The sequence below is a fragment of the Enhydra lutris genome, unplaced genomic scaffold, assembly GCF_002288905.1.
Source record: "Enhydra lutris kenyoni isolate GAN:26980312 unplaced genomic scaffold, ASM228890v2 scaffoldscaffold1, whole genome shotgun sequence".
NCBI lineage: Eukaryota > Metazoa > Chordata > Mammalia > Carnivora > Mustelidae > Enhydra > Enhydra lutris.
In genome coordinates this window covers 33,482,375-33,498,086 of record NW_019154085.1, presented here as the reverse complement: position 1 = coordinate 33,498,086, position 15,712 = coordinate 33,482,375, and the positions used below count along the sequence as shown (strand labels likewise).

The 15,712-nt window shown below is 45.3% G+C and overlaps 1 protein-coding gene across 1 annotated transcript in view; it reads left to right on the top strand.

The window, feature by feature from the left end:
• Positions 1-15,712, top strand: part of LOC111142041 (serpin family E member 2) — a 61,464-nt gene that overhangs the window by 33,982 nt on the left and 11,770 nt on the right. Inside the window, exons 2-4 of the mRNA XM_022494973.1 lie at positions 1,223-1,503; positions 4,278-4,505; positions 10,783-10,980. Of these exons, the coding sequence (XP_022350681.1) occupies positions 1,245-1,503; positions 4,278-4,505; positions 10,783-10,980 (685 nt within the window). The 5' untranslated portion in view covers positions 1,223-1,244. The remainder of the gene's footprint in view (positions 1-1,222; positions 1,504-4,277; positions 4,506-10,782; positions 10,981-15,712) is intronic.

Sequence of the window (15,712 nt, the reverse complement as noted above, 5' to 3'; positions counted from 1 at the left end):
TCCTAAGAGGCTCCTCTCTTACGTTTTCTTTGCAGACACTCCAGGTCTCCCACTTGTACATGCGCACTCCTCTGGGAACTTGTGCTTCGCAAAGTTTGGGTCTCCAAGGGAGGAACCAAATTAGCCCCGTCAGGAATTCTGCTTTTGTTTTGCTGACTGCCTCCTTTAAGCTCTTATTTAATGAAAGTATTTGCTTTTCTGTAAATACATGTAAATTTCCTACCTCTTACTTGTCACAGCCAAAGGAAGCTCAGTAAGTGGTAATCAAGGAAGAAAGTGTATTTCAGACAAATCACTGTAATTGAGAAGTACCATTCTCACAATTGACAAATTGACCAATTGTTCTGCCCTAGTGTAGATTTAAGGATACCATTGAAGTTTATTTTAATTAACAATCCCTCAATTAAGAAAGTAATGTGCTTATAGTAAAAAAAAAAAAATTGAGGACAACAGGTTTTACGATAGTCATAGCGACCCGAGGGATTCACTCCCCCCTTTTTTTTTAAACCCTCCTGTGGTTTCTTGTGGCCCTTAGAAGGAAATCCAAGGGCCATATACACTGGGTATCTGGGCCTTAGGGATCTGGGCCCTTCTTCCTCTTCATGTCCTCCCCCAACTCCTTCCTTGGTGGCCACATGCTGGGGCAGTTTGGGGGGGGTGGGGAATGCTTCTTTGTCATTCAGGACTCATCACACCTGTTCCCATGGCAGAGATGTCTTCCCTGACCCGCTCTCCCTCATGTCCCTGCCTTGTCCATTTGCTGGCACAGTGTTTTATCGCCCTGGCCCTGATCCCTCCCTGAAGTTACTTTATTGCTTACTGGCTGATCTTCTGTCTCCCTTCTACAGTGTAAACTCCAGGAAGGCAGGGGTCTTGCCCATCTATTTATAGTTGTATGCCCAGCGCTTCGAAAAGGACCTGGCACACCCTAGTTCTCCATAAATACTGCTTCAGTTAAAAATGAAGGGTAGTTGTGAGTTCAAATGTCGTCTGGCGTGTAGTTGGGAGCCTACTAGATGGAGGGTCACTTCCTCTCCCTCACCCAGCCCCCTAACAAAATATGGCAAAAACTGATTTAATCTATGCCATTCTATTTTAAATAAATTAACAAGACCCTCAGTTATACTGAGTACAGTGAATCATACCTAGATTGAATATAAAGTAGTCCCCCCAAAGGTGTTCATGAAGAATTCACATATTTTTTTTTAATCTGCTTTTTCAGGTCGTCCTTCCCGAAAGGAACCATGAATTGGCATTTTCCTTTCTTCCTTGTGGCCACAGTGACGTTGCCCTCTGTGTGCTCCCAGTTCAACCCCCTGTCTCTGGAGGAACTGGGCTCCAACACAGGAATCCAGGTTTTCAATCAGATCGTGAAATCCCGGCCTCATGACAACGTGGTCGTGTCCCCCCATGGGATCGCATCCATCCTGGGGATGCTTCAGCTGGGAGCCGACGGCAGGACCAAGAAGCAGCTCACCACGGTGATGAGATACAGTGTGAACGGTGCGTGCCCTGTGGGCTCTGGCTGCCGGGGCCTGGAGCGAGTTCTGCCTCCAGAGGGTTTTCTCTGGTGCCATTCTGGCACCCAGGACCAATGAGGCTGTCCTGGAAGTCAGGAGGCCTGGATTCTGGGCTCTGTCCTATAGTCTTGGGGCTTTGGGTCAGTCACTTGGTCTTGCTACACCCCCTCACTCATCTCTAAAAAGAAAGCTTCCCATCTGCCCCACCTCCGTGGTGCATCATGGTTATGAACACACTTTTTAAAGTTGGGAGCTGGGGAGTTGGGTGGGTAGGTGTGGCCATAGACGGCAGCAAGGGAGAACCTCCGTCCTGTGTCTTTTTTTTTTTTTAAGTTTTTTTTTTCTTTAACTTTATTTATTTACTTGAGAGAGAGAGAGAGAGGGAGAAGCAGACCCCTCCTGAGCAGGGAGTCAGATGTGGGACTCAATTCTGGGATTCCAGGATCATGACCTGAGCTGAAGGCAGATGCTTAACTGACTGAGCTACCCAGGTGCCCCTCCATCCTGTATCTTAACTATGCCGGTCACCACATGAATCTGTGTAGGTGAGAAAAGTGTAGAGAGACATGCATATGCACACACAGACACACACACACACGAATCCCTGTAAAAGGCATGCGCTGTGCCTGAGCACTGTGAGCTGTACCAGTGGCGGTCTCCAGGTCCTGTGCTGTAGTCGTACACAGTGTTACCACTGGGGAAACCGAGCAAAAGGCACAGGGGGCCACCCTGTATATTGTTTTGCAACTTCCTGTGAATCTATCATTATTTCAAAATAAAAAGCTAAAAAAAACTTTTTCTTTTTTTGAAGTCAGGCCCAATGGAGAAGGTTTGAATTGTTGTTTTGAATGATCTGCATACACTTCAAAGTCTCCATCTCCTAGCACTGGTGCCTCGTGGCTCCAGCTCAGGTTTCGTCCCCCAGCACCCACCTTGCACCCGCCTCTTGTGCGAGGGCCACGTGTGAGGGAGCAGAACCCTGAGCACTGTGGCCTGGCAAGTTCCTCTGCACCTCTTGCGTCTTTGCTGCTTTATTGGAAAATGAGGGACTTGCTCTTTCCATGTTCCTCCACTCCTGCTAGCCTCATAAAGTTCTAAGAATCTTGACTGCATTGATGCCTTCGGCTGGAAGAGGAAGATGAGAGGGGCGGGCAAGGTTCGAGAACTCCGTGCCTCGCTCCGTGCCCTTCGGTGGCTGTGTTCAGTGTCACCTCCCAAGCTGCCAGCCAAATGCCTAAGCACCGCACTCTGTTTACACGGCCTTCAGTTTCACATGAGTCTGCAGTTGGATCACCTGTCAGAAGCGTGGAAGGACTCCGTACTTGAACACACCATTCTGCCCCTTGCTTGGACGCTCGGAAAACTGTTGGTGATTTGTAGCTTGACACTGAATCACTGCTAGGATTTACAGCCCTTCCCAGTGCCATCCAGACCCTGTCAGCCAGTCCAGTTCCAGCTCGGCAACTGGACTCTTGTTTCATACTGAGCCACACTCCTGCAAAGCGATATTTCTAAAATTTGGACAGTGTTGCCTTTGGGTGGCTTCCTTACCCCGCCCCTGCTTTCTCCCGAGTTATTGTCTGTTGTGTTGTGGAATGGGGCTGCAGGGAGCTCAGGGGAGCCCAAGTGGCTTCTCAGGTCCTCTGAGAGCTCAGGATAGCGATACGCTTACTGAGGGCAGAGGCAGAACTGTCTGCGGCAGGGGAGGAAGAACTACACCGCTCTTTTCCTGGCAGGAGACCAAGGCATGTGGAGGAGGAAATGGTGTGGCCAAAAGGGACAGGTGCTGGGTCTTGGCCTCTGCTGTTCCCTTACTGATAAAGTGGGCCTGCCCCATAGGACAGCATGAAAGTGGGGTCATGAGAAGCCAAACAAAGGGCCAAAGGGTCACCTCCCTGGGCCCCATGGCCAACTCACCATGCCCTTATAGAATGGGTCTGGAGAAGAGACACGGCGTGTGCCAGGTCAGCTCTCCAAGAGACCATCACCGTGACACCCGCAGGCTGTTTTAGGACAGTGCCATTTTGAAAGGACCCCAAGCGAGGAGCCCAAGAATCTAATTTGAGCTCACTACAGAAAACACATTTCATCCTTACGATTATTTTCCTCTTCATGTTCTAAAACCAAATGGAGCATGTATGAGTGGCTCATGTAAAATAAAGCTATGTTGCCATAAAATTAATCCCCATGCTTTTTGAGCTTGAGATCAGGTAAAAATCACACTGTTCTTGGATGGCGGCACCTGGTAATTTTTTATGGTCTTTCTAATGCTCATTTTATTCATTTTTTTTTTCCAAAATAGAAAAAAAAAGAAATCACAGTGTTAAATCTTTGGCAGGAAAGAGCACCAAAGATTGTTAAGAAAGAAAAAGAATGAATCAGGAAGATTCCTTGGATTTATTCCCCCATGGCTATGTAAGAAAGCACTTGCCAGTCTTCCTAGTGACCTGGCACCAAGAAAGTCTCCCAGGAGGATGAGTTCTATGTGGGGAAGATGTTGAGGTGCCTTGAATATGCTGTTTTGGTGCTAAAAGCACCACAGATTTTTAAGAACTACTAATAATTTTACCATTTACCCCCCCTCCCCCTTCTTAACACAAGGCCACTGAGGAAGCACAACACTTGGTCTCTTGTTACTCAGGCTTATCTCGTCTATACTGTTCTTATTTGCCATCCTAAGAAAGATACTTAAAAAAAAAAAATAGCTTTTCTGAATTCTCGCTGAAATACTGCTGCATCTTTCCATTTCTCCTCTAGGAGTCGGTAAAGTGTTAAAGAAGATCAACAAGGCCATCAGCTCCAAGAAGAATAAGGACATTGTGACCGTGGCCAATGCAGTGTTCGTGAAGAACGGCTTCAAGATGGAGGTGCCTTTTGTCACCCGGAACAAAGACGTGTTTCAGTGTGAAGTCCAGAATGTGAGCTTTGAGGATCCAGCCTCCGCCTGTGATTCCATCAACATGTGGGTTAAGAACGAAACCAGGGGTGAGTGGCCCTGGTTCCCCAGGACCGGCTTTGTACAGTCTTGTATTTTGTGAATGAAAACCTGAGGGGTACTCTGAGGTTCTAATGGGTCCCATGGCCATTCCATTGTGAAAGGCCTGGACTCAAGCATCCATGACTCCATACATCTTCCTTCCCCTTTTTTAAAATTTATTTTTATTTATTTTTTAATTTTTTAAAAATATTTTATTTATTTATTTGAGAGAGAGAGAGAGAGCATGAGCATGAGAAAGAGAGGTCAGAGGGAGAAGCAGACTCCCCGCTGAGCAGGGAGCCCAATGTGGGGACTTAGTCCCGGGACTCCAGGATCATGACCTGAGCCAAAGGCTGTCGCTTAACCAACTGAGCCACCCAGGCGCCCTTCCTTCCCTTTTCTTGCCACCACCACTCCCTGTGCTGTTCAGGACGATTCTCCCTGGGGCCCTGGCAACAGAGTAGAATTCAGCCGCACTGACTCTCCCCTGTCCTCGCTACATCTCCTCCCTAGAGGCCTTGCCTCCAGGCTGAGGCCCGCTCTGAAGGTTCAGCTGCTCAGTCCTTCCTACGTGCGCCTCTGCGACTGCCCCTCTCCACCTGCGAGATTCGGGATTGGTCTCCCTCCTTGCTTTCCTTCCTTCTTGCTGGCGTCCCCTCCTGGAAGTAGGTGCTTCCTCTTGGCTTATGATCACATGTGATTATGCGTTGTCTATGCCCCTCTATTACAGCGCTTTCCACGCCGCTTCGTGATTACGTGTTTACACGCATTTCTCCTCTCATTAGACTGAGGAGATGTCTAACGTGGGTGTTTTAAAACCTGTTAATTTGTAAACTGGAGGTCTAGGTAGAAACGTTCTGGACTAGAGATGGGTCCAGAACAATGGAGGAAAGGGAATACTGCAGATATAGACTGGGGAAACTTTTTTTGTAGGAGGTTGAGTTTAGGCCACAAGAAGAGACCCAAAGGCTCCATTGGGACCCAAGGACAGAACATGAGGAAACTGGCTTTTCAGGTCATATGTTTCCAAGCGTGGTTCCGGGGGCGCCTGCGTCAGGATTATCCAGGGCATTTGTTCTGAAGGCAGGTCCCTGGACCCCAACCTCCTGTATCGAATCTCTGAAGGAGGGGGCCTGGCTTTTTGCATGGAAATGGGTGCTCGCCCATTCTGCCTCCGCCCCCCACCCTCCAGCAGACTTGTATACGCAAATGTCCAAGAACGTATGGCAGACTAGTGCAGAGGTGGACCAGGAGGGCCGGGGAGGGTAGAGGGGAGCCGGAACGGCATTCCTTCTCCATAGGGTCCTGGATAGCGCGATCTGGGCTTCCTTCCTAAAACCACAGAACGATCAGGAGACCTACAAGTGTGAAGGGTTTAGTGGTTCTTTCTGGGCCTCGAGGCCTAAGAACAGGGGTCGCTGGCGCTCAGAGCCAGATGGCTGGTTGACTGTGGCATGTCAATGCTCCCTGCCAGCCTTCTTTACCAGTGTGCTGGGAATAGTCAGTCATGCTTGTGTGCCACGTGACAGCACTCAAACTGCCTGGACACACACTGACTCAGTTGCTTACTGCCTCTGGGGAGGGGGGAGTGTGGTAAGACTTGTGCATGCTTTTCAACCCTACAGGCCCACTCCCGTCTTTATAAACAAAGATTTTATATTTTATAAGATTATAATATAATTATATTTTATAAGATTATATTTTATAATCTTTTTGTAAGATTTTATAAATTATATTTTATAAGATTTTATAAACAAAGATTTTACTATTCACTCTGCCACCCTGAAATGAAATCCACAGCTCACGTAACCTGTGCACACGTACACAAAATTTTTATTATTTTTAAAAAAATTTTTCAATTTTTTTTTTAAGATTTTATTTATTTATTTGACAGACAGAGATCACAAGTAGGCAGAGAGGCAGGCAGAGAGAGAGGAAGAAGCAGGCTCCCTGCTGAGCAGAGAGCCCAATGCAGGACTCGATTCCAGGACCCTGAGGTCATGACCTGAGCCGAAGGCAGAGGCTTTAACCCACTGAGCCACCCAGGCACCCAATTTTTTTCAATTCTTAAAGATTTTATTTATTTATTAGAAAGAGTGAATGGACACACAAGTGGGGGGGAGGAGCAGAGAGACAAGCAGGCTCCCCATTGAGCAGGGAGCCTGATGTGGGACTCAATTCCAGGACCTTAGGATCATGACCTAAGCAGAAGGCAGACACTTAACTGAGCACCCCCCCAGCTGCCCCAAAAGTACACAAAATTTTTAGAAATTAGTATACGCTGAACTGTAATACAAGGAAAAACAAAACTAATTTATGTATGTAGTTCAGTAGGTAAACCCTTGGGCACCAGCTGCACCTGAGAACATAATAAAGCCGTCATATTCTTAGAATAATTGTGAACTGACAGCTACAAAAACAGATGGAGACAGCTTTGTCATGCCAGTAACACGAAAACCACAAGCTGCCTTCCGCTTTCTCTGAAGCACTTTTTTCTAAAACGGTGCAAAATTCTTTGTAAATTTCAGAACAGAATAAGAAGAATCTCCACTTCATATGCCCGGCAGTCACACACCTACAAAATTCCCTGTACGTTAAGAACATGCCCCCAAACAGGTAACTTTGTGTTTACGTGGAGGAGGAAGCGAGGTTGTGGGCTCCGGGGGTGCTAAGCCAGTGTGATGCTAGTGTGAGTAAGCCACACAGCAAGGAGGACGCTTCTTTACCACGTGGGACCATTTGGAGCATCGCAGGACAGGTAGCTTCTCTGGCCACCTGCCACGCAGCTGAAAACTCCCCCACAAGGTCCCGTGTTGCCCCCTTGGAGCAATCAGCCCCACTGAGGGGCACTTACCTACCTGGCAGAGCCCGCAAGGACCCTGGAGATCCAGCAGTCCACATTTGGAAGACTGCCCGGTCCCATTCCTGCCCCTGGGGAGGGGGTGAGCCAGACATGAAGGAGATGTCCCGTGTGATGGGGTGATGATGGCCCAGCCAGGGCTGCCCTGCCTGTGTCTCCACCTGCAATGCTCCTTCCCCTCCTCTATGGTCCAGCCATGTGAGCTTCCTCCCTGTCCCTCCAGCTCACCGGGCTCTCTTCCGTCACCGCTACCGGCTTGCCTTTTTTCCCCCCTCCCCTTGCTAATGCCTGTTTATTTCCTGACCCGCACAGGAACGGCATCATCACAGTTAAAAGTACAGGCGCTCAGTTTGAATCTCAGTTCTGCCGCTTCCTAGCTGTGTAACCTGGGGCAAGGTCCCTAACCTCCCTGTGCCCCAGAGTCCTCACCTGTAAAGTGGAGATACGACAGTGACATCTACTAAAAGTTATAACAACATTAAGGTTTTTATGGAAATGTAAATAATATGCATAAAGCATTTAGCAAAGTTCATAGCATTTAACAAATGTTCAACAAGCATGAGCTGTTTTTTTTTTAATGTTTTTAAATTTTTTAATTAACATATAGTGTATTATTAGCCCCAGGGGTACAGGTCTGTGAATTGTCAGGCTTACACACTTCACAGCACTCACCATAGCACATACCCTCCCCAATGTCCATAACCCCACTACCCTTTCCCTGCTCCCCCTCCCCCGGCAACCCTCAGTTTTGTTTCGTGAGATTAAGAGTCTCTTATGGTTTGTCTCCCTCCTGATCCCATCTTGTTTCATTTTTTCCTTCCCTACCCTCCAAACCCTCCACTATGCCTCTCAAATTCCTCATATCAGGGAGATCATATGATAATTGTCTTTCTCTGATTGACTTATTTCAGCGTGAGCTGTTTTTATAGCTATTAGGGCAAGTAATACTTCAGGGAACCCATCCTTCCCTGACCCCACTGACCAGATCGGATCCCTCTCTTATTTGCCCTCGCATCTTCGAGTACTTCTGCTTCAAGGTATTTCTTATTATTGAATACACTTTCCTAAGTCATTTATGCCAACCTCCCCCTCTCTCTTCTCCATAGCTTTCTGAGGGTAGGCCTCATTTTTTGTTTGTTCATTTTCTTGCCTAGAAGAGTACTTGGCACATGGTAGGTAGGTATCCAAGAATGGATGGTGGGGCGGTGGTCGGATGGATGGAGGGAAGGAGGGTGGGTAGACGGACGGGTGGGTGGGTAGGTGAATGCATGTTTACTGCATAGTTCTGTTCGTAGTTCTTGATGGCAGGTCCTCCAAATGCTTCATTGCTTCTAAACCATGCATTTCTTACCTTTTTATCATTTCTTGTTATTTCTTCATTCCCCTTACTATATCTTGATTCTGACAGTGTCAGTCAGAGGCGTTATCTACCACAACAAAAAAGAGTCTGTGGAGACAATAAGTGTCTTTTTAGACACTTAAACACTTATTGAGCACTGACAGTACACTCAACACAGAGGTAGACTTGACTTTCAGAAAGTGAATGACAGGGTCCTTGCTCTTGTGCAGTTTATGGTCCAGGTGGGAGAGAGAGACACATTAGGTGGGTCTAAAACCACACGTATAATGGTGGTGCTGAGCGTTGAGCTTTATGGAAACTCCCGGGAGTTTGGGAGGAGGGTCTGAGGAAGTTTATTATAGATACAGAGTGGACCTGTGTCTTAAAGGCACCTAGGGGTTGGATTGGGTGATGTTTCCAGCAAAGATAAGATACAACCTCCACTGTCGGGAGCCAACTCTGAGGAATGTGCCATGGCTGAAGCACAGAATTGTGACTTCCTCCCACAGGACAGAGGCTGCCCTTCCATAGAAATGGCCATTTAAGCTTGGGGATTTTCCTTCAGACCCTGACTGATGGTGGCATTGGTGCCCCCTTGTGTAAGTAAGGAGTAGTGATGAAGCTCTTACTGAGGACACTGGAGTCTGGGCAACCTCTGGGTGTGCATCTTGACTTGACCATGACGTAGGCAAACGTTTGTTTATTGGACATCGACTTCTTGAACATCATCTAAAGGGACTCAAAGCCCTCGCACCTGAATTCGGCAGTCTTGCTTCTTCAGAAACTATTGATTGTACTCTAACCATTCCAAGAATTACAACTTGCGTTTATATTATGGCACTATGATTTTCTTTTTTAAATGCTGGGGCCAAAAGCTATAGTTAAACTAATTTTTAGTTTAAACTAATTAGTAAGCTGATTTTTTATCACTTTGGGTATTAGTAATCCCTCATTTAACACATATACAGCTGAATCTTCAAAGACCAAGCAAAAGGAACCTTAATGAAAACCCAAACCTTCAAGCACAGGTCGCATTTGAGAAAGGTCTTCGGGGCCTCAGAGAACGTTCCGAGACTGTCACAGTTGTTTGCTCCTTCACTCCTGACACAAACAAGATGGACCATTCTTGACATTTTGTGGAGCAAATGTCCCTTCAACTCGGGAGGGCTTCTAGGACAGACCCCATTTCTTTTTATTTCTATAATATTACACCTAGCTCGATCCCTAACTCATAAATGTAGACACCAATTTGTGGTTCCAGCCCTTCAGTAAGTAGCTATGAGGCCTTGTGGTACCAGGGATGCCAAGCGAATGCCCGGCATTTCTAAAACCTTCAGAGAAATTAAACATTTATCCTTGATAAAACTGTGCAGGCCGAAGAGCTTCATTTTTGCCCAGGATTAAATCCACTCGGTGGTTGAAACAGCAACTGCATCTCTTGTGCTGATGGCAAGCCCTCCTTGGGAGTCGCACCCGTCAGTTATTAGCAACGATAGGGAAATTCATCATTAATTAAGTATAGCTTATTTAGATGAGTAAAATTTTCTAAAACATGGGGTTTGTAGGCAATGAGTTATAAAATAATTTCTTTTTTGTTTTATTTCTTTTAAGATTTTATTTATTTATTTGTCAGAGAGAGTGTGAGCACAAGCAAGGGGAGTGGCTGACAGAGGGAGAAGCAGGCTCCCCACTGAGCAGGGAGCTCAGTGCAGGACTCGATCCCTGGACCCTGGGATCATGACCTGAGCAGAAGACTGATGCTTAATCGACTGAGCCACACCCAGACATCCCAGTTATAAAAATACTTTGATGAAATTTCTGGTAACCCTCAAATAGAGGCTGTCTAAAGTCTTTTTTTGGATTCTTTGATTTTATCTTTAATTTTTCAGCTTTCATTTTTAGTGAGGAAAAAAAAAAAAAAAATGAGAAAGGACCAAAAGGCTGTTGTAAACAGTTCCCTTCCAGTCTTTTAAAAATTTCTTCCATTTTTTTTTTTTTTTCACTGTCTGCGCTCCAACACTGTCTTTTGCCCTCCAGTGGACTGCCAATACTGAGATCTTCCTTTGCTTGTTCTGTGACCTTCCAGGTATGATCGACAACCTGCTCTCCCCAGATCTCATTGACGGTGTGCTCACCAGACTCGTCCTGGTCAATGCCGTGTATTTTAAAGGTTTGTGGAAATCACGGTTCCAACCCGAGAACACAAAGAAACGTACGTTTGTGGCAGCCGATGGGAAGTCGTATCAAGTGCCCATGCTAGCCCAGCTCTCCGTGTTCCGATGCGGTAAGTGTCCGCGTGGCTGTGCGCCCTGCCCGCGACTTCACTTCGTCCAGGGGCAGAACTGACTGATTTTTTTTAAAAAGCGCAGCGGAGAGGAGGGCAGGACATTTTTTAAAGCTCAGGGTAAAGTTTTGTATCGTTTACAGAGGTTATGTATTAACATATAACATATAGGCTTTTAGGTTGACAATTTAAAGAGAGAGGACAGCTCATAAAATATGAAATATAAACAGGCATTAAGCCTACAAAAGCATCAAATCATCATTAGCCACCTTACATTACCAAATTAAAAATAAAAGTAAAAATTTGATTTCTTTTCCACTTACCAGTTCGCAAACATTATAAAGATCGACAAAGCCCAGTTGTAGCTCTGGTGGGGGCTGGGGGAGATGTGGGTACCCCGATTGTGGAGGATGGAAGAGGCTGTGGGATGCGAGACTTCCTAGGAGCCCACGTAGTGATCCCACACCAAGGAACGTAAGCTCTGAAGATCCTCTCACCCTAGCAAATAAATAAAACCCAGATACGTATGTATAGTGGAACATATGGGATAAATAGATTAAGATTTACATAAGTAGAAAGATGATACAATATATGGTTGATTTCAGAAAACAAGTTCTAGAACAGCAGATGCTGATTCATCTCATTTACGTAAAATACTTTCTATATATTCCTCCATCTGTAGAGACACGTCTTGGAGGATGTTCAATAAAATGTGAACAGTGGTACTACTTCAAATGATTATTTTTCTTTATTTGAATCTGCATATCTTTTAAAACAAGCCTGTGTCCGTTTCACGACCCAGGAAACAATGACCAGCCCCTGCTGTCATTACCACAGCATTGACACACGAAGTCTGGTGATTCTTTTTTTAATCCTGGTTTCATGGAAGCATTTGTCGTCAAATTTAAATTGATCTTTTTCCTCTGTAAGTTAGCCTTTGTGTCTCCGATCAGAACCTGAACACATGGGCCCCGAGTATGACCTTTGCATATTCGGTCACTGAAAGCATCCGGTGCTGCTCGGGGTCCCGCCATCTGCGTAATTGTCTAAGTGAAGGAATGGCTCCCGAGAGGGGAGCAAGGAACAAAGTCCCTTTCCTTTTTGCTTATCTTTCGTGAAGCTTCTAGATGAATTTTTGTCATTCCCTCAAATGTTTTTTTTTTTTTTTTAGAAGATAATTTATATTTAAAAGCCCTGCAGGAAGATAACATGCTCAGCAAGTGAGAATAATAAAAGGCTCTTTCTGCCCAAAAGTCATCCCCTCTTTCCCGTGGTAGCCCAGCCCTCCCTACTCCCTGCTGGTGTTGCCGGGAAGACCTCACTGGAACGCCAGCAAAGCCACCAGCTCGTATCCAAAGCAAAGCCGTTTTATTTTAGGTCGATCTTTATACACATTATCTGTTCTAATAAAAAGACTAAAAGTGAAAGGCCTTCAATGATTGTATGTTTCTGTTGCTGAAAAATAAATATCAGTCGTGAAAGATTAAAACACAAGGATCCTGTAGACATATGAAAGACATATGGAACACAAATATGTTTGTTTTTACAGGAATGGAACATCTTTTCTTCATTATATAGTATGTTCCTAGAGAGGCAGTTCCATATCCGGGTAGCCTTTCCATTAAGAACTGATTTGTCTGAGAGTGTGTGTGTATATTATAGACAGTAATGCACGAATGCATTCTCGCTGTCAAGGATTCTAACCGTATAGAACCACAGTAAGCTGGTACCTTCTCTCCGCCTTCCAAGAGTCATGCCCTCCCTTCCCCACCCTCTTCCCTCCTGTTCTGAGGCCCCAGGAGGCTGCACTGGGGCTCCCCTGCCTCCTGTTGCGTTGGCTATGAGGTAAACCGGCAGGTGATAGGGTTGCAGGAGGAGAGGGCTTGGGGCATTGACTTCCAGGCCCTTCCAGGCCCTCCCTGCGGTCCCCAGGGCAGCTGCTCCCCTGTAAGAAAGGTCTCTACTCCTGTCAGCAGGTGTGGCCAAGAGTGCTTTCTCTCTGGGTCACCATGCTGCCCTCCCGCTTCCCAGCCTACGTGTGGTAATATTTGTATCCCAAGATACTATCTGGAATGGCTTCTCTCTTCTCTGCCCATGCTTTGTAAATACTCCTGTCATTAAACTCCTTTTCAGTGACCCAGTGATCCTCTCTCTTCTTCCCGGACCCTTACTGATCTGCACTGAACTCAGAGCAGAAGGAAACCCGTTTCTCTGCACTGTTCTCGTTCCCTCACAATAAACACTGTGGACAGCCGCCGTCCTCCTTGCCCTCCTCCCTGTGCCTCTCACAGGGGTTTGCTGAGTAACTGGGAAGTGGAACCCAGTCTCTTCCTGGGCCATGTGACAGAGCACACGGGGGTCCTATGTTCCCTGGTTTCCCCCTTGGGCCAGCACAGCTGCTTCTCAGGGTGACACAGGGCAGACTTGTCACATCTGTGAAGACAGCACAGCAGCTACTTGTTTTCATGACTACAGACCACTTAGCTGGCCACCCCCTTGCTGCCTGTCACCAGTCGGGCTGGCACGACCAGCCAGTGCTCAGAGATGGGCCATTGCCGCTGAGCTCAGAGGCTGCCCCGCGTACTCACATGACCTCTGCCAACCCCCCCCCCGCCCCCCTCCCCCATCGCAAGTGTTCTGGGTCTCACCACGCCCCCTCCATCACTTTGCAAAAACATTGGTAGTCCATGTATCTGTCCTCTGGACCGTCTCCCCAAGACGCCATCAAGATCTCTGAGAAGATTCACTTAGTAACGTTAAGAAGAAAGGGTGGAAAATGAAAGATGAGGGGAAATCCTTCTGACTATGTCCCATAAAGTAGAAGCACATTAAGGATAAAAACTCTTCTAATTTAAAAAGAAAAGTTCTTGAAATCTTTTTTTTTGGAAGAAGTGTATTTCATGCTCATTGCAAAAATCTATAAATAAAACATTGCAATGAGGCAAAAAATAAATGTTCTCCTATAATCCCGTTTCCCAGCGTAAGAACCCCTTTAGTGGTAGGTGTATTATTTGAGACCTTTTTTATAGATACAGAAAGTATGTTTATGAAACTTTTTTGCATAATAGGATTATACTGTAATTTCTATTCTATAATCTGCTTTATACATTAGATAGTATATTGTAGAAAACTTTTTGTTAATTCATGTAGGTTTACTTGATCCTTTAATCAGCTGTATATTATTCCATGGCATAAATGTATTATACTATCCTATGGATATTATTATTATATATATTATTACATTTTTCCTGTAGTAAACACTTGAGCAAGTATTCTTGTACATAAATCTTTAGCAACTGTCAGAATTTATAAAGGTACTTTCCTTGGATAGGAATTGCTGAATCAAAAGTTGTTATAATTTTTTTGATTTATGGTTATGAATTCAGACATTAAAGACTTCATTTTGGAAAAAAAACCACAAAGAATTTCAAATATATATGTATATATGTGTATATATATAAATATATTTGAATATATAGTATATTTCCTGTTTTCACTCTTCTCTAAGCTTCCAACTCATACCTACCTATTCAAGTTACCTCTCTACCTGGTGGTCTATTAAGTTTTAGTTCCATAGATGAAACATATTATTGTCCTCACCCATCTGGTTCTCCCTTCACATTTGTTAGCTCAGCAGGTGTTACCTGCACTCACCTAGTTGCTTAAACCACACCTTCTTCCCCATTAATTCTCCCCAGACCCCCTTGTATTTCAGCTAGAATATGGACCACTGCATTCCGTGGTTCTGTTTTTTGCTCTCAAATCTGTATTTCAGTTTCTTCTGAAGTAGAGCTGAAACAATTCCCCAAGAGCTCAGGAAATCCATAAAGCTGCTTGTAGTGGAAGGTAATTGGAGGAATTTTCATCTATAAAGTTTTCCTGATATTCAATATTTAAAATATTCTCTCTGAGTTTAGAGGCCAAGAGGAGTTCTTAACATTTCAAGCAAGCCTAGTTACTTCCTCCCTTGTAGGATTTAAAGAAGGGATCAGAGTCTTTTGGGGGTTTTCCAGAATATCTGGATCATCCCCAAAATACCACTTATAGAAAGTTCTAAATCTCCATGTTTTTAATACTTGGTTCTTTGTCAGTTACTTCTCATTAAAGGTTTTGTTGATGCCCATTCATCTAAGAGAAAAGATTTCTCTTCCCTTCTAATCTGTTTCCTCCTTTCCAGCATGAATGAACCTACTTCATTCACATTTTTCTACACTCCAGCATCAGTCCTTATTAGAGAACACTCCATCTACTTCCCAGATGTTAAAGCACAGAGAGCCTGGCCGGGACTTTTTAACAGAAAGACTCTGGGACAAAGGCAAGCTGCCTGCTAGGACACAAGGCTCCAGCTCCCCTTCCTTGCTTGATTCCTTCTGCCCTGGAGCTGTGCCTACTGCAGTCGCTGTGGTTGCTTTTGGTGGACTGAGGCTGCGTTTCAGCTGTTTGGGCAGTGAACAAGCACTCAAGAAGAAATGCATTTTATAAAGCTCCTTCCATCAGTAGACGAAAGTTTTTACTGGGTATAAGCAAGCCTCTGTGCTGAGCACTGTGCTGCGTGTATCATCTGGTTGAATCTTCACAGCAATCCTATAAGCCAGGCACTGCTATCCCATTTTACAGATCAAGAAACTAAGACTTGGCATTAAGCCACTTGCCCAAGATGCAGAGCAAGCGTGTCAGAAGAGCCAGGATTTGAATCCAGATTCTAGACCTCCTGATGTCATGTGTTTAACCT